Below are 21,996 nucleotides of genomic sequence, written 5' to 3'. Positions count from 1 at the left end.
CTATAATATGGCGCGGGTATTGGCCGGTGCGAAACCTTTGGCCAGTGTAGGTCGAACGCTAGATTGGTTAGACGTGGGGAAGAGAGGCAAGGAATGTAGAGATGATGAAAATGTGGGCGAGGTATAAAAATGTTCAAGGTGCAATCATGAGCGTCGCCGTTTGGCATCGGGCGAAGGACCTTCGTCCAAACCAAACTCGTCGTCTGGCTCGCGGTCTCGTTTGGTGGTCCCCTGGCCCTGGGAGGTGCCAGTTTCTTCGTCACCGAACATGAAGTCTTCCGGAATGCCCAGATCTAGGTATTCGTCTCCAGCGCCAAAAGCCAGGTCCTCAGCATGCTCTAGACCAGCATCCGGAGATTGGCGTTCATATTCTTCATGGACCTCACCGGACTCATCACTCTCCTCATCCTTCCCAGGACTTTGAGCGGAGTCTTCTGGTATGCCTTCAGTGCGACCCACTGATTCGCCGCCGACATCCGGAGTAGGGAGGACGCTGTTATGTGGAAATTCCGACAGAGCTTCGTCGACAACGGACTGGAGATCTTGATCAAACTCATCCTCATCGTCCCCTTGCAACGTTTGTTCGCTAACATCTTCATTATCTTGAGAAGCATGTTCTTCTTCATACTCATCAGGCTGAGCAGCATCATGCTGGGCGTTTTCGGGAGACGCTTCCACGTTTTCAGGGGCATCGGACTCATGAGTCTTGTCGAGATCATCGCGCCCATTTTCTGCTACATTATCCGAAGGCTCTGTAGCATCCAGTTCACCTTCTTCGGGGTACCATTCAGTGTCAGCGCCCTCTTTGGAATGATCGTATTGAGCTTCAGAGCTATGCTGAGCGTCACCAGCAATATGCGCAGATTCATCAGCAGGCTGTTGCTCATCTTTCGACTCAGAAAGAGGTTGCTGATCAACGGCAGCCACGGAAGCGACTTCTTGCCCCTCCAGTGCGTGAGACTCTTGCTGGGATCGGTGATTATGTTCGTCATTCTCCATTCCTGGATGACTAGTTTCTCCGTCTTCTCTGTCGCCTCTGTCGCCCTCTGCAGCATCTTCAGTGAGTATGGAAGGGGCTTCTTCATCAAAAGAAGCAGACTTGTCAATATCACCAGCTTCCTGGTCCTCTTCCTGGTCCTTTTCTTGATGCTCTTCTTGATGCTCTTCGTGATGCTCTTCCTCGTGCTCTTCCTCATGCTCTTCTTGGTGCTCTACTTGATGCTCTTCCTCGTGCTCTTCCTCATGCTCTTCTTGATGCTCTTCTTGATGCTGTTCTTGATGCTGTTCTTGATGCTCGTCTTGATGCTCGTCTTGATGCTCTTCTTGATGCTCTTCTTGATGCTGTTCTTGATGCTGTTCTTGATGCTCGTCTTGATGCTCGTCTTGATGCTCGTCTTGATGCTCGTCTTGATGCTCGTCTTGATGCTCGTCTTGATGCTCGTCTTGATGCTCGTTCTGATGCTCTTCATGCTCTTCTTCATACTCTTCCTGACGCTCTTCTCGATCCCCTTGCTGGACCTCATCCTGAGTGTCCGTAGGTTTTTGCGTTGGAGCATGCGATTCGGCGTCGGAAGCATCGTGGGCTTCAAAGGGGAGCTCTTGCTGCTCAGTGGTGTGCTGGACGTGTTGCTCGGATGTAGGCACCTGCGCCTGTTCGAGAAAATCTGCTTCGGCTGCATCCGTGTCGTTATATTCATCCCAAGAGTTGACTTCGGAGAGGCCTTTCCCTTCGCTTGCAGCTAAGAGAAGATCAGACATTGCACCGGCAAGGGTCAATCTCGTGCTCAGCGTAAGGTAAAGCGCCTCAGGCTCATCAATCCCATCGTTATGGCACAGTTGCAGATACAAATGAACGATCTGATTCAATGTCACCTTCGATGTGTCGTAGGTATCCTAAAACAGTAAAGATCAGTTTGAGACTCCAGCAACTATTCCAAAGAGAAGACAAACCTCGTTTAGTTGGAGATTCAAGGCATCCACGTCCATCACTAGGACTTCATTATCTCCAATGTGGTCCCGAAGCACTGCACGGCAGGATTCAAAGAGTTTTGTGAAAGGTCCATGCGCAAGTGACTCATCTTCGAGAAAGAATGTCTCCGAAGCGTCACCTTCCCGGGGTGGAAACAAGGAGATTTCATTCTCCTGGTAATAGACTTTGATCGGATATAATGAAGAATCCCCAGTCGTATTGGGCTGCGGTGCTGCTTCTTGCTCATTTTGAGCTTCGACCTCCCCTGACGCAGGTGCCTTCTTCTCTTCCTCATTATCCTGTGATACTCCCCGCTCTTCATTCTTTTCGGCTAGATTCGATCCTTCCACCTCAGCACTGTCTGCATTTTGTGAGACTTTAGGACTTGCAGCGTGGTCAATAGGGCCACTACTCCATGCTTCCCGTGAGCCTCCTTGACTATCTGCGTTAGTTCCGTCGCGGCTTTCCTCCGCGTGCCAGGATGCAGGTGCATCTACTCCCTGTGCCGCGGAACCAGACTCTTTTTGATCACCAATTTGTTCCTGTCCTTGATTTACCTCCACGCTGGGCTCATCCACGTGTTCCACTGTGATTTCCGGTTGTGTTGTCTCGGCGGGCTTTTCAATCTCTTCGATATCGACGTCGGTCTCGGTCGGTGCCGGGGGCTGGTGGTGTTCACGTTCAACAGGCGGGGCGGGCTCTTCTCGTTGTTCCGAGACAGGAGCATCGATATCCTCATCGTAGTCGTCTTCCAGCATATCGGCTTCGTAGGATTTGTCTTCGTCCTTCATCTCCATGTTATAGTCGTTCTCCTGGTAGTGGTCTTCGGCATCGATCATGACCGACTCCGCGTCATCGATCATGTCCGCGTCCTTTGTCCCTTCCTGGTTGTATTCTGTACCGTCGATCGATTCTATGTATTCATCAACTGCAGTCATGTCTCTATCTGCGTTCGAGGCCTGATCCTCCATGATATCGATGTCGATGTCAAAGTCATCGGCATGGCCTTGATACGGAGAGGCCATCTCCATCGAGTCATCAAGCGTGGGAACCTCCATGACAGGAAATGCTACTGATGGAGTAGATATCATGACATGAGTGATGTAGGGGACAAAGAGGTCAGGGGGGGAGGAAACGCGTCCGAATTCAAGCGTGGCGTTTCGAGTGTCGGGGGGTAACTACGGACGTGGATACAAGCGAGAGAACAGTAAGGGAAAAAAGAAGGGAAATAGAGAAACAGAAATATCACCCAGGTATTTCCAAGTAGGTTGTAGTTACTGAGAGATGGGTCAAAAGATCAAAGGGATATGATATGAAAGAATGAAGTCGCAAGCGGCGACGCTTCTTGTGGTCTGAATGAGAAAGTAAGCGAGGCGGTAGTGTTGTGCACGGGCCAAGGGCGGCCGAAGAGAACAGCAAGCAGTTTAGTCAACTTACTTGTTCGATCTATCCCGATTGTTGTCCGCTTTCAACCCCCTTTGCCTCGTTCTGTCACTGTCGCCGTCGTGCTAGATCCCTTTTGTCCCAACGTTGCCTACCTCTTGAACAGACATGGTATGTTCAAATGCCTTGATTTCCCGTTTATAAGGGCGTCCCAATTCCTCCCCCGGCGCTAATCACCGTTCACCCTTCAACACAGGTTGTCCTCGCAGCGTCGATATGCACCCGCGGGGGCAAAGCTGTGCTTTCGCGTCAATTCCGCGAAATCGCCCGCTCGAGAATCGAAGCCCTCCTCGCGTCCTTCCCTAAACTCGCCGATGCCGGTACTCAGCACACGACCGTGGAGCAAGACAATGTCCGTTTCGTTTACCAGCCCCTCGATGAGCTCTACATCGTCTTGATCACCAACCGCCAATCGAACATCCTCCAAGACATCGATAGCTTACACCTTTTCGCCCAAGTGACCACCAGCATCTGTAAGAGTCTGGATGAGCGGGAGATCTTGCGCAATGCATTCGAGCTGCTCAGTGCCTTTGACGAACTGGTGACGCTTGGCTACCGGGAGAACTTGTCCCTTTCCCAGATCAAGACATTCTTGGAGATGGAGAGTCATGAGGAGAGGATCCAGGAGATTATCGAGAGGGTAACATATCCATTGGACTTCACACCGTTACGGCCGGCTGATTTGTCAAACAGAACAAGGAACTCGAAGCCAGCGAGGAGCGCAAGCGCAAGGCAAAGCAACTGGAGATGCAAAGAAAGGAGGCCGCCCGCACTGGCCGTAACATGGCCCCCGAACCCCCTCATACCCCGTCTACACACCCCCCGCCCGTCCTACGGTGCCAGATACATACGATACCTATGAGGCGGAGAAGAAGAAGTCGTTTGCTAAGTACGTCATCCCCCTTCCGCTAGCGCCTGTGCCATTCACTAATGCAGTTCCTACCATAGGCCATTGGTTACACGGGGCAAGGGCATGCAGCTGGGCAAGAAGTCCAAGGCTACGGATATATACGAGAAGGTCCGGGGTGATTTCGGGCCCGAGGTCGAGGAATCGAGCCCCTTAGTCACTCCGCAGGTGTCCACACCCGTTGGGGACAATGCCTCGTCCGCTCGCGCATCCCTGTCGGCCGACAGGGACCCCATCCACGTTACTATCGCCGAAACGCTGTCCGCCACACTAACCCGTGAGGGTGCGCTGAAATCCTTTGAAGTCAAGGGTGATCTCCAACTTCGCATTTCCGATCCGTCGCTCACCAAGCTCAAACTTGACCTGCTGGCCAATCCGACCCACGGAGCTCAGTTCCGCACCCACCCGAATGTCGACAAGGCCGTCTTTACCAACTCGTCCGAAATCCAATTGAAGGACATGTCGAAGCGCTTCCCGGCAAATAACGCAATTGGTGTTCTGCGCTGGCGGGTAGCCGGCGGCGGGGATAATGCCGACATTCTCCCTATCACTTTCACTGTCTGGGTGAACAAGGGTTCTGACTCGACCACGGTGACGATCGAGTACGAACTCACCGGTTCGGACACCTTGCGCGATGTTATCGTTACCATCCCGTACGGTGCGACAGAGCCAGCCGTGTCTAGCTTTGACGCGGTCTACGAGGTATCGGGCGATAGCCTGGACTGGAACGTCGGAACCGTAGATGAGAGCAATGCCTCGGGTAGCTTCGAGTTCGAAGCTGCTGGCGACGGCGACGAGAACGATTTCTTCCCCATGAACGTCCGCTTCTCCAAGGCCACCCCCTTCGTCGAGGTGGATGTCAACAACGTTTATCTGCTGGAGCAGGAGGGCGAGAGCGCCGAATTTGCTAAAGAAGTGAGAACAGTCGCGGAGAACTTTGTCATTGAGTAATTCCTGTTCAGTTTGTATAGAGTAATAATGATGTTCGGACCGGCTCTGAGGCTCGCGGCGAGTTTCCTTTCTTTTCTCTTGTTCTCTTTTTGGCTTCCCTTTGCGAAAGGGGCTTATTATCCTGTTCTTATTGCGCCAATGCAGATTTTATCCGTTTTAATGGTCCTTACATTGCTTTCTCCCTGTAATTGTGAAATTGCTGCGAGCTTACTACATACAAACGCTATGTTGCACTTGGCCCAGGAACTGATATCGTCCAGAGTTCAAAGACGTCGACAATGTTCTACGAATTTACCTAAACACTATTCCGCAGTATAACCTCCGCAGTGATTGTTCAATTAGGGCTATGCAGGCAGGTTGCAAACACAAGATGTCAGGTGATGACAGTCCACCAGGGGAACCCAGCCAGCCCCAGAGCTAAGTCAACTAGGTAATTGTGCGAGGTTCTATAGGTTTCTCTAATATCAGGACATATCGGGTTGGCGGCTTCCCTTGCCCGGGTCAGGTACGGAGGTGAAATTTTGGTACTGTCATCAAGACCCAAACCCAGCGTCATAGTCTTCGAAATTTGCTTATCATCACGTCAGGGTTCCATGAATTGGCTGACATCAATATTGCGGAAGAATGTCGGCGGTGGGTGGTCGATATGTGACGGAAAGCACTACCGATACCAACTCTATAAGTCAGCCACGCTGTGACTACAGAACCATCGCGAAGAGAAGATAATCCGCTTCACACGGTGATGACATGATGGAGAGTCATCTGCCCGTCTAGACGGATTAGAGGTGGCCGCCAGCTATACCAGCGGGTCACGTTGGCAAGGTCTGTATTCTGAGCTTGGAGTCTTTCCTATACCAAGGCACAATCAGATCCATGATGTTTGATTCACTATAACTGCTACATCAGACTGCAAGATGGACTCCTGTGATGCCTGACTCGATGATCGAGATGCGTACCTTCCAATCTGAATGGCTCACGTTACATGTTAGAGCGGTTGGAACAACGTTGGCCCTTCCCTCCAATGCGCTCATAATTCCGAAAAACTTTAGACCTACTAGGAACCAGGAACCTTAGCTGAGCTCTCTGTGCGGTATCAAAATTTACGTCACAATTCGTGAAGAAGGAACTACCGGGAGGTCATTGTTTTCAACCTTCTCGCTTGCACTGATCTCCATCATACTTCCATCCTCCTCTCCACTCAACGTTTTTGCGTCCCTTTCTTTCAGCCAAATACTCTGAATTTCAGGTCTGAATACTAGGCACGATGACTGGCACAGCTGAGGAGAGCTCGATGGCCGAGTTTATCGATATCCCAGACAGCTCTTACACCTCACCTGCTATTGATCCTAGGGGATTCCAAGATGTGCCGGAGGACGATACTGACTTTCCTTCTCCTTGGTTTCCTGGGCACCAAGTCGATATTCCAGGATCTCCGTCAGGAAACCCTGAGCTTGTTGCTAGTTACCCACAAGCCAACGTTCCGGCTTCTTCTGGATGGTCCGGTCCGGGGTTAGGATTAGGACCCGGCAATCTTAATCAGACGTACGATCAACACGCTGTCCCTCATTCCGCACATGCTGTCCCTCATTCCGCACATGTCCACCCCTTTTCTTTTCACAGTTTCGTCCACGGTAACCCGGGCATGTCCCCTGTCCTGACATTGGGAAACCAAGGCGCTATGCCCGTTGTGTGGCAAAATAGCACAGTGCCTGGCGGCGGGAACGTGAACTATAACCCAGAGCCGGTCAGTGACTTTGACCGAAGGCACTCAGCGTCTTCTCTTGAAAGCGTACAGCATAGTTTGATGTCCGTGCCTGGTGCCAGACAGAGCGTGTCGGAATACTACGCGTCGGGTCAACCCCCTCAGCTCAGCGGCGATAAAATGCCCATTCCTCGTTTGAATAAGAGTGCTAGATCCTCGCCAGAGAGGTCCCGTCGCCGTTACGTTGAACAGGCTTGTGAGAGATGCAGGAAAAAGAAGCGTAAATGTACGGGACAGGAAACTGGCTGCGATAGCTGTACGGAACAGAAGGTCCATTGTTGGTATAGCGAAGCGAAACGGGGAAGGTCGAGGAGGGGAGGATGATCCTTCAAGCGACCTCTCGTTCTATGTGTTGATTTCTTGCAAGGGACTCAACAAAGACGGTGAGCAAGTTGGAAACATACGAACGTGTACTTGGAATCATTTATCAGCACCTTGACACGTCTCTTGATGAGTTGACTAACCAGGCAGACACAGATGAAGTAGGCTATGATTTCGGCTATTGGATGAGGGCGACCTGGCAGCTGGAGCGTCTTTCTTTGATTGGGCTGCTACTTATGGGCTTGTTGATTCTGAGAGAAGGCGTTGGATGGAGAGAGGGCGCTGTTCGTTGACTGATCTATTAAAACTGGTTGTATACTAAGAAACTTGGCTATCAAATTTGATTTTACTTTACCTCTACATCGATCTTGACTTTCCACTCTTTGACGGCAATGAGTGGAGGGCATAAGATCCTCGGAAGCAGTTTCAAACCGTATATGCTCCCAGTCTGTAGGTTGGTTGGTTTGGATTAGGGGTGGATTTTGCGGTGGACTCTGTACGTATCTCGTAGGGTTTTTGTTGTCTCGTGGGCTGTCGACCTTTGTAGAATCTGTCGGGTCGACACAGCTCGTCCGGTAAATATATCGGTAGACATTGGACCAATTGATGGTAGTCTGGGAATGTAGCGTTGAATAGAATCGGGTTTCGCTGGTATACTGTTTACCGCGGTCTACGAATCAAGGAGGGGTTTGATATGTTGATTCCATCTGTATAAAAGGTCGGAAGTATATATGTATACAGTCTGGAGCATGTCAAAAGCGTCAACGTAAATCAACGATGGTCAACATTATTCGTCTCATGGGCGATGTCATAATATGATAGAAATCATTTACAATAAAGTAGTGAGTCAAATAATTAGAAAGACCTACTATCAGATGAACAACAGTCATATGTGCAATGTTGTTAATTTCGATGCTACCTCTATGTAGGTCTGTTAACATATCAGTGACTGGGCTTAAATAGCCTAACTAGGATTTCGAAAGACAATTCGCTGTTATAATGGTCGAATGGAACAGACGGTCCTATGATGTAGAGGTTATCATGCCAGATTTTGATTCTGGATACCCGCGTTCGAATCGCGGTAGGACCTTAATTTCTTTTTTTCTTTTCTTTTTAGTTTTTGTTCTTATCAATTGCTATCGACTATTGTTTTTCTTTTATTGTCAAATTTCTTGATTTTCCATTCTGCTCTTACATCTCTCCTGTAATCTGGCAGTATTCATTACAATTTCCAGTCCATGTATAATATACCACCCCTTACCTATCTCTCTACGAGGATTGCCAGCAGTATTAATATATTACTGCACAGGGAAGGAGCGAATGTATATACTAGATGCACCCATTAGGCAGGCCGCATCTGCCCAGTCTTCTTACGTCCCTAGGATTTTGGGTCAGCTCGGCAACATTCTTATCCTGCGCAGCCGCGACGCAAACATTCGAGTATATGATCAAAAACGGGCTGGAGTTTGGTTGCCTGACCAATGGCCGTGTCAAAGTCGTGTGGCTCGGATTGGCGAGGACTCTCATATCCTATCGACTTTCGACCACCTTACCTGTGACGACCTCGAACAGGGGACAAGGTGGATTCCATGACAGTTAGAGACCGGTCGCCTTCGAGTGAATCTGATCCTGGCAGACTGCGTCTTACTTGCAGCCCTAATTCATGTTATACAGAGGCCGTTGATGGGGTGGGGTGGAACCTGTCTGAACCACGACAACTATATCCAGCTTCATCGAGAAATTGATCGCACACGGCGCGAGATAGAAGATGCGGGCATGCAACACCTAGACCTACTGTACGCTCCCAGAACATGCTATGGAACCAGGGGCAACAGCGTATAAGGGCCCAACACAAAGAAAGGACCCTGCCTCGCCGCGCGTTGCATCCAAGCCAAAAAAAAGGTACAGGATATACATGATATTTCCGTACAGCACCAACCCAGGCGGTAGGTTCGCATATTCTGTTCGATATCAGCCATGTGCAGACTGGTCAAGTGACGATCCGGTATTTGGTGCAGTGGCTGAGACTTTCTATTGCCATTTGAGCAACCGAGTCTTTGGTCCACAGAGTATTGGAACGGGTCTATTAAGCTCAGGGCCATGCATGAAGTCTAAGATGCCCAGTCACAACTAGACTAATTGAAACTATATACAGAATAAGCCCATGCTAAACTGGCAGGACTAATCCCGGTAAATCGCAAGCTATAGGTTGGTCGCGTGCGGGCCCAGGGAGTTCCGGCTCGGCGAAGTTGAACCCCGAGGATCAAGTGAGCTGGCGGAACTCAACGGTTTCTTCGGAATGCCCGAATTTCTAGAAGATCGCGATCATTTTGAGATATCAAGAGTCTCGGTCTGACATGGAGAAGACTTATACTTGATCTTCTATGTTAATGTGGAGTACTGTCGGAAGTATATGGGAGCATCTGCAAAATGACGGTTTTGAGGATACAAGGCATTGAGAAGACCCTGACTTCGTGCTACTCAATCGGAATCAAACGTCATGATTTCAATCTCTCCAGGAGCTTTGAGTTCCCCGGCTCCGTAATCCGGCCGAACAAGGGTTCTTCACGCCGACACGCTAAGCATGTCGAGATAACTTAATCCAACTCGTTCATTCTCTGCAAATTGACCTAATTCACTCTAGAAATCATCCAGTATACATCGCAAGCACTGATCCGACAGACAATTCCATTCAATATCGTCTAGTCCGCCAAGGGTGATCGTATAGAAACATGGACCCATAGTGGAGACGGGGGTGTAATTGACTCTATCGCCGATTACACATAAGGCAGGCCGCCCTTCATTCGCCGATTGGCCACCATACAAAACCATATTTGATGTCAACGACCGCATTTATTCAAGTTTTTATTCTTCTGTTTTGCTTGCTACAATCACTTGAGAATATTGTAGACTATCTTTGCAAAAGTATAATATTTAAAAATGTTCGTGGCACGGGGAAGTACACGGCTTGCTCGTACTGGCTTGCCTTGTATGGCTGAGATCTCGGCCTCGGCCTCCGCGTCATGTCATCATCAACATCATCATCATCCGCTACGAGCTACCTCCCAAGCTAAGGCGCTTTCACCACAAGCCACGCGGGCATTCACACGCTCTGCGGGAATCATCAGCCGCTATGGTTCATCACAGCTCGGAGGGCAAAAGTCCCAAATCCCCTGCTCACAGCGCATGTATACCACCCCAGCAGGAGGAACATCCCCCAACAACCTAGGCGACCGCTGCGGCGTGGAATCCACCACAACAGGTGAACCCACCATCCACGCGATCTTCGAAGAAAACACCAGCACATGGCAATACATCGTGTCAGACCCGGCATCCTCCGCCGCAGTGATCATCGACCCAGTCCTCGACTACGACCGCGCCACGCAAACAATCACCACAGACAGCGCAGACGCCCTGCTGCAGAAGGTGCGCGACTGCGGCTACAAGATCGAGATGATTCTTGAAACGCATGCCCATGCGGACCATCTCACTGCTGCGTCGTATTTGCAGAATCGGCTGGCGCATCTGCAGCATGGTCTGAAGCCGCCGATTGGGATTGGGAAGCGCATCGTGCAGGTGCAGAATCTGTTTGGGGCGCGGTATGGGGTGCCGGTTGAGGAGTATAAGGGGGTGTTTGGGAAGCTGTTTGAGGATGATGAGGTTTTTCACATTGGGGAGTTAAAAGCTACGACTGTGCATTTGCCGGGGCATACGCCTGATCATCTTGGGTATCGGATTGGAGGTATGTCACAGCCTAGCCATCCCATGCATGCCAACAACCAACTGATAAAAACGAACAGAAAACATCTTCTGCGGCGACTCCATCTTCCACGCCGACATCGGCACCGCCCGCTGCGACTTCCCCGGCGGCAGCGCGCACGCGCTCTTCCAATCCTGCCGCAAACTCCTCCGCCTCCCCGACAGCGTCAAGATCTGGACCGGCCACGACTACCCGCCCGAAGACCGCCCGCGGCCCTGTCCCTGGATGACGGTCGCAGAGCACAGACGCCTCAACAGACACCTGCGCGACGGGACCGGCGAGGACGAGTATATTGCGCTGAGGGAGGAGCGCGATGCGCAGCTGCCGGCGCCGAAGCTGCTGCATCAGTCGCTGCAGTTTAATATAAGGGCGGGGAGGTTGCCCGCGCCTACGAAGGCGGGCTTTAGGTTGTTGCATTTGCCGTTGAGGTTGGATGAGGTTGAGGAGTGGTAGTTTATATGTGCTGAGTGTGTAGGGTGGGGAAGCTGGGCTTTGGTTTGCATGTAGTTCTATTTTTTGTGGTATATATTTGGTTGGGTGGGTTGTATTTTAATATTACTATACTCTATACTCTAAATTTCTCCTCTGGGTACGGCGTACTACAGAATATTAGGTATGACACCCTCCAAAAAAAACAGTACCAATCGATCCATCAATCCCAGCCCAGCCCCGCTAACGAAAACCCAAGCACCGCATCTGCAATCCTTCACATACACGCAAGTCCAAAAAAACCCATACGTACTTCTGAAAAGCCCAGCCCTAACCACCAGTTGAGCAGTCCGTGCACTCATATTTCCAGGTGAAACACGGGGCGATGCATTAAGCTAAATCCTTGGATTCCGGCGGGCCGGTATGCGGGTGTCTCTTTTTGTCCACTCGCTAGATAGGGAAGGAGAGATAGTGTTTCGGATGCTTGGTTGAGACCAGACTAGCTTGATAGGTCATACTATGTGGTGCTAGGTCTATTTCTAGTGTTCTTGGGTGGTGTTTTGATGGATGGATGGATGGTATGAAGTAGGTACTATAGGTAGTAGATAGGTAGTAGGTGGTATTAAGAATTTGATCAATCGATCGCTGATACTAGATTTATACAGTAGTGAGAGCAACCCCCCAATGCATGCGTAGCGACGTATATCCAGGTGGCCAAAGCAGAACAAGGTTAGTTAGTTCGTAGAATTGAGTAGTCGCCTAGTAGATTATATTCTCAGACACAGGTATGTAGGTAGGTAGGTAATGAAAGTTTCAAACATCAATATTCCCAGACAACCACTAAAACTCCAGACTCTCGGCACGGCCGACGACAGCTGATTTTGATTTCTCCACGAAAGGAACCCCGAGACTTTGAATGAGATGACACCAATAAAGAGAAAAGAAAAGAAAAGAAAGGAAAAAGAAGAAGGGGTTCCACTTCACGGTAGAGAAACCACGGGGATATGCATAATCTTAGGCCTACTCCCCGGTGCCCGCCTCGTCTGGGCAGTGTTGGAGTCCCGTTGGGGCGCGTCGCGGAATTTGAGGGCTTGCGCGAGAATCGAGTGGAGCTTGACGGCTAGGGGGCTTGCAGGGTCGGATGGCGAGTCTACTGTTACGCTGGTGACCTGGTTGTTGTGGTTGTCGTCGTCGTCGTCGTCCGCGTAGTCGTCGATTTGCTTGCCGTTTAGGGAGTTCATCCGGTGGGAAACGAAAGAAAACAGGGCGAAGGAGGGTAGCGTCTCTTCGGCGTCGCCGTTTGATGAGCACGGGCTCAGTGGCTGTTTGGCCTCGGGTGTCACGGGGTCAAATAGGTCATCCGTCCTCGAGACGAGATGCCACGGTAGGCTGCAGAGGAAGCCGATCACGAAATCGGGGTTGGCGCGAGCGGCGGCGAGGCAGCTCTCTCGGTATTCGCTTGTGAAGGAGGTGTCGGACGCGGCGGGCAGGAGGAGGACAAGACCACGGGCGAGGATAGGCGGGGGTGGAAGGTTACCGTGGGGGGTGGAAGAGATCGCTTGCTCGTTTTCGGAGATCTCGATCTGTTCGGTTGTGTCGATGTCCAGGAGCGATTCTGTCGAGTCTTCCGTGTGTTGTGAGATCGTCTGGGTCAGCGAGATCGTCGACGCCTTCCGGGGAGGGAGCGCCAGTCCGCTGTCACCCGCGGCGTAGTCGGAGGTGAGATAAGGTTGGGGCGAGCCGTCGTCATCTCTCTTGGGTATCGATTCGTGCACACTTGACGGACGCTCGTTCGTGCCATTGGCTGTGATCTCCGTTCGGATGGTTCGCACCGAGTCTGCGACGGCCTCTCGGGCGGCGGCCTTCAGGGTCGGGATTAGGATGTCCGCTTCTTGATTATCCACCGCGACGCCCGATGCCCACGCCGTTGCGAGACTGGCCCAGGACGCTGCTTTGACGACACCCTTGGTGTATCTTTTCCGAATCATATCGATCAATTCATTCCGGACCTCGCGCGTGTCGGATTTCTGCCGGCCGACGACGTCGACGGTGGAATTGAGAACGCGACCGGCTTCCCAGATCAAGAACGAATGCCGCTTGGCAAGCGCGGTCAACTGGCGGACGGTCTCATCCGACCAGTCATCGATGATGTCGGCATTGAGTTGCAGAACGGCGATGTGCGGACCGATCAGAGAGGTGAGGTGAACTAGATCGTCGGTGGTGGTGATGGTGTGGGAGGGAGATGCGGAGACGGGCAAGCCGTACGGTAACCCTGGTTTATTTTCCGCCAAGTGGTTTAGGTAGGCGATCAGACGGTTTTCGGGAAAAACCGACGACTCAAGGGTAGGCGAATCCATCTTGGAATGATTCTGTAGTGGGAGAGGAGATTGATGGGAGGGAGAAAGAGGGAAAGAAGATGAGGAGCTGTCCCTCTTTACGGGCGATGAGAGAAGCTTGTCCCAACAAGGTTGGCCCCTGTGATAACCCCGAATAATAAAACAACAACAACAATAACAACAACGATCACTGGCGTCGGGGAAAAGGATTATTGGGTCAACTGGGTCGACTGGGTCGAGACAAAATGATTGACGGGGGGAGAAAAACTCCACTTTTTTTCCTGACAGTTAGCTCGAGTCGAACCAGATAAACCGGCAATTCGACAGGGTACTTTGTCCGTGATTATTTATTTCCTTGGTAATGGACCCTCTGTACTCCGTACAGAGTACATGGTCTCATTTGGTCTCATCTATTTACTTCCTCCTTTGTTGATTTCAGATGAATCAACTTTGTGATCGTACATGATTGTCTGATGAAGATCGGCTGGCTTTCTGTTTCATTTCCCCCCATTTCTCTGACGGTAATTAATGGCGTCGTGTATCAGGGACTATCCACCTTTGGCCGCCCTATCTCTCTATCCACCAAGGACGGTCAGGGGGGAAACAGCGGGATCCGCCTGACTGGGGCGACTTTGCCGTCACTTTGGTACCGGATTTCCGCCCATGTTTCAGTCCCTGTTATTGATAGTGGGTGATTGATATGCAAAACGGTCTAAAGAGAGGAGTCAGGGGATCAAAGGATGCTCAAGTCCTCGGTAGCGCAACGAACGGGCCAGGAAAAGGATCTTCAATCTCACCAGAGTATTGGATAGTAGTAATTTACCAGGTAAAGGCTAGTACCGTTGAATCCATCATCGGATGTAGCTCAAACCCTCCGTGGATACATCTCCAGCAGTTGGTCGTACATCATGTAATATGTACGCTGGGACAGTCGCAATGTCTGTACGATATATCCACTGGAAGACAAAGAGCGAGGGAAAGAGAAGAGAGAACCTCCCCAAGCCTGCGAGTCCTCATCAGGAAATCGAACTGATCCCTGTAGACGCATTGACGACCATGCAGGAGACATGCACGTTGGACGCACCAAGCGTCTCCGGACAGGAAAGCTTCTTCAGCCTCTCATCAAAAGTCCTGTCTGTATCTGATATACAGGTTATTATGGGTCGGATAGCTCAGGCTGTACCGCAGGTGACGTACCATACCATACATACATCCAATACCTGGTGGCAAATGCGGTAGGCAGGATGTACTATGGATGTACTATGGAGATGGAGCGGATGGAGTAGGGAGTCCCGGCTCTGTATCTCCGTCTTCCGCAGGTCTTTCTGTTCGGATCCTTTCCCACGAATAACGTCAGGGATGTTCAACCCATATCATACTGGGTGATGCAAGACAGGAACAGGGTACGGGGCGATGACAGGATCCGATTTGACCATCACATAGTTTATGGTCTGACATTCTCAATTAAGGACACCGTAAGATCAATTCAAGCCATGGTCTGTCCAGTGTCATCCCGTCATCCCATAGTAAGACCATGGATGTCTTGACTGGTACAGAGAAACTATAACCAAGAAATCAATGACAGTCGCAGGGATAAAACCTGAATCGCATATTCCTAGTGCATAAAACTAGGCGCCTTAATTCTTTGGCTCAGGGGTGAGCAAGAGTCCCAAACAGGACTAGCGTCTCTGCGACGAGACATCTCAGTCGGCGATCTCTAGTTAAGTCTCTGGAGTCTTGACTCTGTAAGTTCAAGTCCTTCAGCCACATCGACCATTTACAACCTACTTTAAATTTATTATTTTATTTTGTTTTATTTTATTTATTTTCTATACTCATTTCAGACTCCTTGAGACACTAAGTGAGAGCAGTAGTCTATAGTTTTAAAGAAACCGTCCAACGTCAATTATTGTTGATTAACTCTCCTGTCTTCTGCTTGGTCAGCTTTTTTACTCTTTTTTTTTTTAGTGCCCTCGTGCGGAGCCGTCGGACCCGATCCGCGACCTCACGCCACTCCCTTGTTGTCTCCAGATCTATCACTTATCCTTTTCCCCCTACAGCCTCACTCAATCGACTCATCCCTCCACCTCCATCCTTTGGTCACACTCGCTATTCCTTTTCTCCAACCACTGCGAATTTTCAACAGACGTTCGACCGTTGGCAACCATGCCTGGAAGGGTCCTACCCACGTTCACCGCCGCCGAGGTCGAGTCGCATAACAATGCCGACTCGTGCTATGTGACGATCGGCTCCCAAGTTTACGACATCACTCCGTTCGTCGAGGACCACCCGGGAGGCGGGGATTTGATTTTGGAATATGCGGGCAAGGATGTGAAGGAGATTTTGCGCGACGTCGGATCCCACCAACACTCCGAGTCCGCCTACGAAATTCTCCAAGATAACCTCGTCGGCTTCCTCGTCTCGGATTCGGAGGCGAAATCCTCCAAGACGCAAACTTGCTCTTCATCCGGCCCCGTTTACGCGACCACCGGCATGTCCCGCGAAGAGGACCTCTCCGTCGACACCGACTACACTCACGACTATAAGACACACAAGTTTCTGGATCTCAATCAACCGCTCCTGCTCCAGCTGTGGAATAGCGGTTTCAGCAAAGAGTTCTATTTGGAGCAGATCCATCGCCCGCGTCACTACAAAGGAGGAGAGTCGGCCCCGTTGTTCGGCAACTTCCTGGAGCCCTTGAGCAAAACTGCATGGTATGTGGTGCCGATTGTCTGGTTGCCCCCCGTCTCCTACGGAACCTACTTGGGTTTTGCTGGACTGGGTAATGTACCGGCAGCGGCCGCCTATTGGTTGGGTGGCCTATTCCTCTGGAGTCTCATCGAGTATCTCATGCACCGTTTCTTGTTCCACATCGATGGGTACGTTCCCCCGCTTTCTCCCACCTCCCGGTCGGACCCTAACAACGATCCAGTTTTCTCCCGGACAATCGAGTTGGACTCTGCCTCCACTTCCTTCTTCACGGCATTCACCATTACCTGCCGATGGACAGGTATCGACTCGTGATGCCTCCGACCCTGTTCGTCGTGTTGGCGGCGCCGTTCTGGAAGTTGGCCCACACGGTCTTCTTTTACAACTGGCATGCGGCGCTGCTGGTATACTGCGGTGGTGTCTTTGGCTACATCTGCTATGACCTGACCCATTATTTCCTCCATCATCGCAAGTGAGTTTCCCATGGACCCCGCCTGGTATGCCGCGTATATGCTAATCACGTTGTTCTCAGGCTTCCCTCGTATTACCAGTCCCTCAAGAAATACCACCTGGAGCACCATTTTGCCGACTATGAGAATGGGTATGGAGTCACGAGCCGCTTCTGGGACCGCATCTTTGGTACGGAACTGGTGACGCCGCCGCCCAAGGATGTGAAGACCCAATAGATACTGTCGTCCCGTCGGTTTTTCTCCTTGCCCACTTGGGGAGGATGGAGAGGTCACTTCTCCGTCTAACACTCATCCTCCATCTATACGAAGTAATGCTGGGTTTGCATCTGGAATCGTTTGAACTGGACTTTCTTTGACTTTGTTTTCTTTTCGGTCGTCGTAAAGACCACCCTTCCCTTCAATCCGCCCCTCCGTGTACAGTGATCCCGCCCTGCATCCTGCATCTTCTGGATGATTATTCTGGCTGGAATCGTGCCCGTGGCAGGGATTTGTTTATACATAGTGTTTGCATGACAGCATGATCATAATACTTAATACATACATATCTAATACAATAGTGTATTTCTCACTAATTTCTGTTTTCATTGCTTTCTTCTATGTTTCTGAGACGCTCTTGTCCTATATCAGAAATGGTAACATGTCATTCCAATCTATGTCACTTCACAGAGCCACAATAAATCAGCTGTGCACCTGTGTTCATCTGAGGCATTGTCAATACATTGCATGAGAGTAACACTGATATTAATAGCTGACGCAAGGATCTTGGGCCCAGACCCCATGGTTCCTGTCTCAAAGTGTGGCTCAACTGGCTATAAAGAGGCAAATGCCAAGCTGCACGTGACATGGTCGTTTTCCCACCTCGCCCAACTGGACCGACTTGCTCGGTGCCACCCGATTCATCCTGATCCTTACTTTCAACTCAAAAACCCAACCCACTCACGACATCCCATTTATCATCAAGAAACAGACCGTTGCTCTCCATAGAGACAGTTTGAAGATTCGGCGTTGATACAGAAGGGTTCGCTCAAGTCAAAACTTCACTGGCCGGCGCAGTCTAACCTAGCCACAAGTGATCCAACTCCCCTCCAATACACGACCTCCCTTTTTCTATTCAGGTTTCATCCAGGGAACAAGGGAAACCAACCAGCCATCCTATCAATCATGTCGGGCCTCGACGTAGAAGCTTTACTCGAATCGACCGCGGCCCCAGCCCAGGACACCCCACGCTCTCAAGAACCCGATGACCGCTCCAAGGCCGACAGCGGCGAACGCCGCGATCGCTCGCGCGACCGAGAGCGCCGGCGTCGCGACCGCAGCCGACGCGACGCTGACGGGGACGAGGACATGAAGAGCCCGAAGAGCGAACACGGCAGTGCTAACGGAAGCCATAGAAGCAGAAAGAGGAGCAAGAGCCGTGACAGTCGGAGGTCCCGTCGCGACCGTGACGACTACCGCTCCGGCGGCGGCGACTTCTACCGTGGAGGTGGCCGGGCCCGCACCCGTTCCCGGTCCCCGATTGATGATCGCTACTATCGCCCTGGGGGCGGCCGGTCTCGTCGTGACGAGCGGGACGAGGATAGACGATCGCGACGTGAACGCAGACGCTCCCCGAGCCCCCGTGACAAGACCCCGCCGCTGAATGAGGACGAACGTGACAGGCGCACTATTTTCGTACAGCAGCTTGCTGCGCGGCTGAGGACGAAGGAGCTGATTGCTTTCTTTGAAAAAGTTGGCCCTGTTAAGGAGGCTCAGATTGTCAAGGATCGTGTCAGTGGAAGGTCTAAGGGGTATGTCTTTTTCTTCTTTTGTCTTGTTCTTATTTTTCTATCATTACCCCTGCTAACAATCACAGTGTCGGTTATGTCGAATTCAAAAACGAGGAATCCGTCGCCAGTGCTATCCAGCTTACAGGACAAAAGCTTCTAGGAATCCCAATCATCGCACAGTTGACTGAAGCGGAAAAGAACCGCCAGGCTCGCAATCCCGAAGCCAGCAGTGGGAGCAATAACGCTGCCCCCTTTCATAGGTTGTACGTGGGTAACATCCATTTCAGCATCACTGAGAGTGACCTCCAGAATGTGTTTGAGCCGTTTGGCGAGCTTGAATTTGTCCAACTGCAAAAGGATGAAACCAATCGGAGCCGCGGCTATGGTTTTGTACAGTAAGTGTCCATCCGCTGATTGAATGTCTTTCATACTAACGAGGTATCCAGATTCCGCGATCCCAATCAGGCTCGAGAAGCGCTCGAAAAGATGAATGGTTTCGATCTTGCTGGTCGAGCGATCCGCGTTGGCCTTGGCAACGATAAGTTCACCCCTGACTCGAACGCACAACGCATGCAGAGCCATGGTGCAAACCAACCGAATTTCCAGGGCTCTTCGTTCTCTGGCCAGGGAGGACGTGGCGTCCAGGCCGGCGGCACCAACAACTTCGACCGTGCTGGAGGTCGCGAAACCGAAAAAGGAGCCGGCGCCAGTGCGTTGGATGACACGGACGTTGCCGGTGTGAACTTCAACAACTACAGTAGGGACGCATTGATGAGGAAGCTTGCAAGAACAGATGAACCTGCGGAGCCCACCGCCGATAATAAGCAGAAAGTGCTTCGCCCTAAGACAGAAACCAAGCCGTTACCCGTCAATGTCAACATGGCGAGTCGATGTGTTATGCTTCGCAATATGTTTGATCCTTCTGAGTATGTCTCTATTTATATCCATCCTCTCTATTTTACATGATACTAACAGTTCACAGGGAAGAAGGTGACACCTGGGGTAAAGAGTTGGAGGATGACGTCCGCGCTGAGTGCGAAGATAAATATGGCCATGTTGTTCACATTGCACTAGATCCCAATTCCCAAGGCGATATCTACTTGAAATTCGACCGAGTCCAGGGTGGTGAGAACGCCATCAAGGGCCTGAACGGACGGTTCTTCGGTGGAAGACAGATAACCGCTCAGCCGGTCGTCGACGCTGTCTACAGCAGTCTGTTCTCCCGGACCAAGGCGATCTAGTGCTTACCAGATGGCAACGCAGCCTACCAAGATTTTTCTTTAATGGTAGGTATTCATCTAATCGTTATTAGGTGCCACCTTCGTGCTGGTAGAGCCCACACACTGCCTGCCTTTTGTTTATTATCATGGCCCCCGTTTGAGCTGCACCGCACCGACGTGGTGCTTGGTTTGGCTTGGATGACACTACCCCTGGTAGGTGGCAGTCCTTTGACCTTTCGCTCTTCGTGGTCGTCTATAGCCGAATGGCTTTGTTTGCAATGATATGTTTCTAGGTGTTTGTACATCCATAGCGAAAGCAATTTATATTCTGAACTTAATCTTACCGCAGTATACGTAGAGGGTATTTAATGTAGAGCTCGTCAGGACTGTAAGTTAAGTGAGACGCAGATATCATCTTATGTTTCCATTCTTGCCACACTAGCCGATCTATCTCATCATAGAATTCCAATGCCGTTTGAATACAGGGAATATCCAGCTATGATCAGCGTTTAGACAAACATGGAATGGCAGGGATATAACAGACAATGCAGGAAGTCACTCTAGAGCAAACTGTATATATTCCAAAAGTTCAATCCCTCCTTCACTGCCATCTATCTACTCTCTCCTTAGGTAGATCTGACTCATAGTCTCTGGCAAGCTTTCAAACTTCCCCTTAAGTTTACTATTAGAAAGTGCGCTTGATATTACTCACTCTACTATATATTGCTCATGTGTGTCCTTTATTTCTCTGGAGACTTTCCTGCAAGAGAATGTGCATAATATATAGTTTCTCGGATTTCATGATATAAGGCTTATTAAAGAATATGGAAGACAGTTAACCCTGTCCACAGCTAGTGTTCGGAGTACACTGAGGGGCGTATTGATTTATCAACATAGAGCCATGATCTTCTGTGCACTCCATAGACAAGCTGAACTTTGTAGATCAAAGAGTGACAGCATTGCTTTGTTTTCAAATAACCCACAATTTGTCATATTTTCTCTTGTCTATATTCTGACAATACTACATAAGGGCTTGTTCCAGGATCCAGCCCCCCTTCCCCCCCGCGGCTCGCATATAGGGATTATCCTTATAACCCATCTTCTCCCTAATCTTCTCTAAACAGCATCTGAACAGTGCAACTGAAAAGCAACAATCTCAAACAGCTGTCATATTTTCATGAGGGAACGCTAAAGAGAGGCTCTACAGCCATGCTGGCATCGCTCATGCCACACCACGGACCTTCATGTTACCACCTTGGATATGTGACAAGATATCCATGTCACGTAACGTCTCATCCAGTCGCCTTTCGGGGTGGCTTAGGGAAGGAGACAGGGGAGGACCGGTGCCCCCCAAGGAACAAACCCCCATGCGCAGGCACAGCCCTCAATTACATGACCAAAACACAACGAGGTGACTTTGAAATACTAACTTACCTACTTAAGATGGTATCAAACGATGTTTTGACCAATCCAAGAATCAAGTGGATGTGCCAGTAGCCTGGCCGGTACCTATGGTAGGCATGGGCGAGGCTGATATGGCTATAGCGCCTTTCACGCTTAATTCCCATCCAATGACGATCATCCTCACCCATGTACAACCCGTCAAGGCCCTTGCAGCAAACGTGGGGGCTGTCACGGAGGATTTCAAGCCTGCGCCGGGATCTAGCGCCGCCTCCCGCAGATAATCGTAGTGCCTAGGCTAACTTAATAGGGTAAATGGTGAATTCTAGGATGACATGAAAATCAGACCTTGAGAGACCGGGTTGTTGATCTCTGTGGGGACAAGTATGCTAACTCTAGACTTTGACCTAAACGATGTACTCTGTCAGAAGAGACACTGCCCACGTAGCTACTAGCCAAACCGGCATAGAGTCACTAGCTGGGCTACTACATCCCTAATCAAACCTTCATATGCAGGACAAAGAGAATAACAATTCCAATCTAAATATGAGG

The 21,996-nt window shown here is 50.5% G+C and overlaps 8 protein-coding genes and 1 non-coding gene across 9 annotated transcripts; 7 read left to right on the top strand and 2 right to left on the bottom strand.

Annotated features, from left to right (window-relative positions):
• Positions 1 to 820: 820 nt before the first annotated feature.
• On the bottom strand, positions 821 to 3,277 carry P168DRAFT_32389 (uncharacterized protein). Its single transcript, XM_024840747.1, has 3 exons — positions 1,951 to 3,277; positions 1,100 to 1,893; positions 821 to 935 (listed from the first exon to the last, which is right to left on the bottom strand). The coding sequence occupies exons 1-3, from the start codon at positions 3,058 to 3,060 to the stop codon at positions 914 to 916; spliced, it is 1,926 nt and encodes a 641-aa protein (XP_024697768.1). The 5' UTR covers positions 3,061 to 3,277; the 3' UTR covers positions 821 to 913.
• Positions 3,278 to 3,435: 158 nt separating this feature from the next.
• On the top strand, positions 3,436 to 5,525 carry P168DRAFT_287247 (coatomer subunit delta). Its single transcript, XM_024836533.1, has 5 exons — positions 3,436 to 3,523; positions 3,609 to 4,052; positions 4,106 to 4,190; positions 4,256 to 4,301; positions 4,361 to 5,525. Exons 1-5 carry the CDS (start codon positions 3,521 to 3,523, stop codon positions 5,268 to 5,270), a joined length of 1,488 nt encoding a protein of 495 aa, XP_024697767.1. The 5' UTR covers positions 3,436 to 3,520; the 3' UTR covers positions 5,271 to 5,525.
• Positions 5,526 to 6,534: 1,009 nt separating this feature from the next.
• Positions 6,535 to 7,646, top strand: P168DRAFT_278677 (Zn(II)2Cys6 transcription factor domain-containing protein; the record flags this gene model as incomplete). The annotated part of the gene is made up of 2 exons (XM_024835706.1): positions 6,535 to 7,302; positions 7,464 to 7,646. The coding sequence occupies 2 exons, from the start codon at positions 6,535 to 6,537 to the stop codon at positions 7,644 to 7,646; spliced, it is 951 nt and encodes a 316-aa protein (XP_024697766.1).
• A 725-nt stretch (positions 7,647 to 8,371) lies between these two features.
• On the top strand, positions 8,372 to 8,443 carry P168DRAFT_t19. The gene has a single exon. It is a non-coding gene; the product is annotated as a tRNA-Gln (tRNA).
• Positions 8,444 to 8,563: 120 nt separating this feature from the next.
• On the top strand, positions 8,564 to 9,262 carry P168DRAFT_287246 (uncharacterized protein). Its single transcript, XM_024836532.1, has 2 exons — positions 8,564 to 8,593; positions 8,663 to 9,262. Exon 2 carries the CDS (start codon positions 8,687 to 8,689, stop codon positions 8,951 to 8,953), a length of 267 nt encoding a protein of 88 aa, XP_024697765.1. The 5' UTR covers positions 8,564 to 8,593; positions 8,663 to 8,686; the 3' UTR covers positions 8,954 to 9,262.
• Positions 9,263 to 10,344: 1,082 nt separating this feature from the next.
• On the top strand, positions 10,345 to 11,566 carry P168DRAFT_315195 (MBL fold metallo-hydrolase; the record flags this gene model as incomplete). The annotated part of the gene is made up of 2 exons (XM_024839876.1): positions 10,345 to 11,095; positions 11,154 to 11,566. The coding sequence occupies 2 exons, from the start codon at positions 10,345 to 10,347 to the stop codon at positions 11,564 to 11,566; spliced, it is 1,164 nt and encodes a 387-aa protein (XP_024697764.1).
• A 956-nt stretch (positions 11,567 to 12,522) lies between these two features.
• P168DRAFT_315194 (uncharacterized protein) lies at positions 12,523 to 13,899 on the bottom strand (the record flags this gene model as incomplete). The annotated part of the gene is made up of 1 exon (XM_024839875.1): positions 12,523 to 13,899. The coding sequence occupies one exon, from the start codon at positions 13,897 to 13,899 to the stop codon at positions 12,523 to 12,525; it is 1,377 nt and encodes a 458-aa protein (XP_024697763.1).
• Positions 13,900 to 15,577: 1,678 nt separating this feature from the next.
• On the top strand, positions 15,578 to 17,378 carry P168DRAFT_32337 (fatty acid alpha-hydroxylase). The gene is made up of 4 exons (XM_024840683.1): positions 15,578 to 15,623; positions 15,939 to 16,757; positions 16,811 to 17,037; positions 17,178 to 17,378. The coding sequence occupies exons 2-4, from the start codon at positions 16,045 to 16,047 to the stop codon at positions 17,180 to 17,182; spliced, it is 945 nt and encodes a 314-aa protein (XP_024697762.1). The 5' UTR covers positions 15,578 to 15,623; positions 15,939 to 16,044; the 3' UTR covers positions 17,183 to 17,378.
• Positions 17,379 to 17,957: 579 nt separating this feature from the next.
• P168DRAFT_263567 (putative RNA splicing factor (Pad-1)) lies at positions 17,958 to 20,377 on the top strand. The gene is made up of 4 exons (XM_024834809.1): positions 17,958 to 18,844; positions 18,910 to 19,218; positions 19,270 to 19,749; positions 19,806 to 20,377. Exons 1-4 carry the CDS (start codon positions 18,219 to 18,221, stop codon positions 20,062 to 20,064), a joined length of 1,674 nt encoding a protein of 557 aa, XP_024697761.1. The 5' UTR covers positions 17,958 to 18,218; the 3' UTR covers positions 20,065 to 20,377.
• Positions 20,378 to 21,996: the final 1,619 nt, after the last annotated feature.

This window comes from Aspergillus campestris (genome assembly GCF_002847485.1).
Source record: "Aspergillus campestris IBT 28561 chromosome Unknown P168scaffold_1, whole genome shotgun sequence".
Lineage (NCBI taxonomy): Eukaryota > Fungi > Ascomycota > Eurotiomycetes > Eurotiales > Aspergillaceae > Aspergillus > Aspergillus campestris.
The sequence above is the reverse complement of the archived record's forward strand: the minus strand, read 5'-3'. Positions and strand labels throughout refer to the sequence as shown.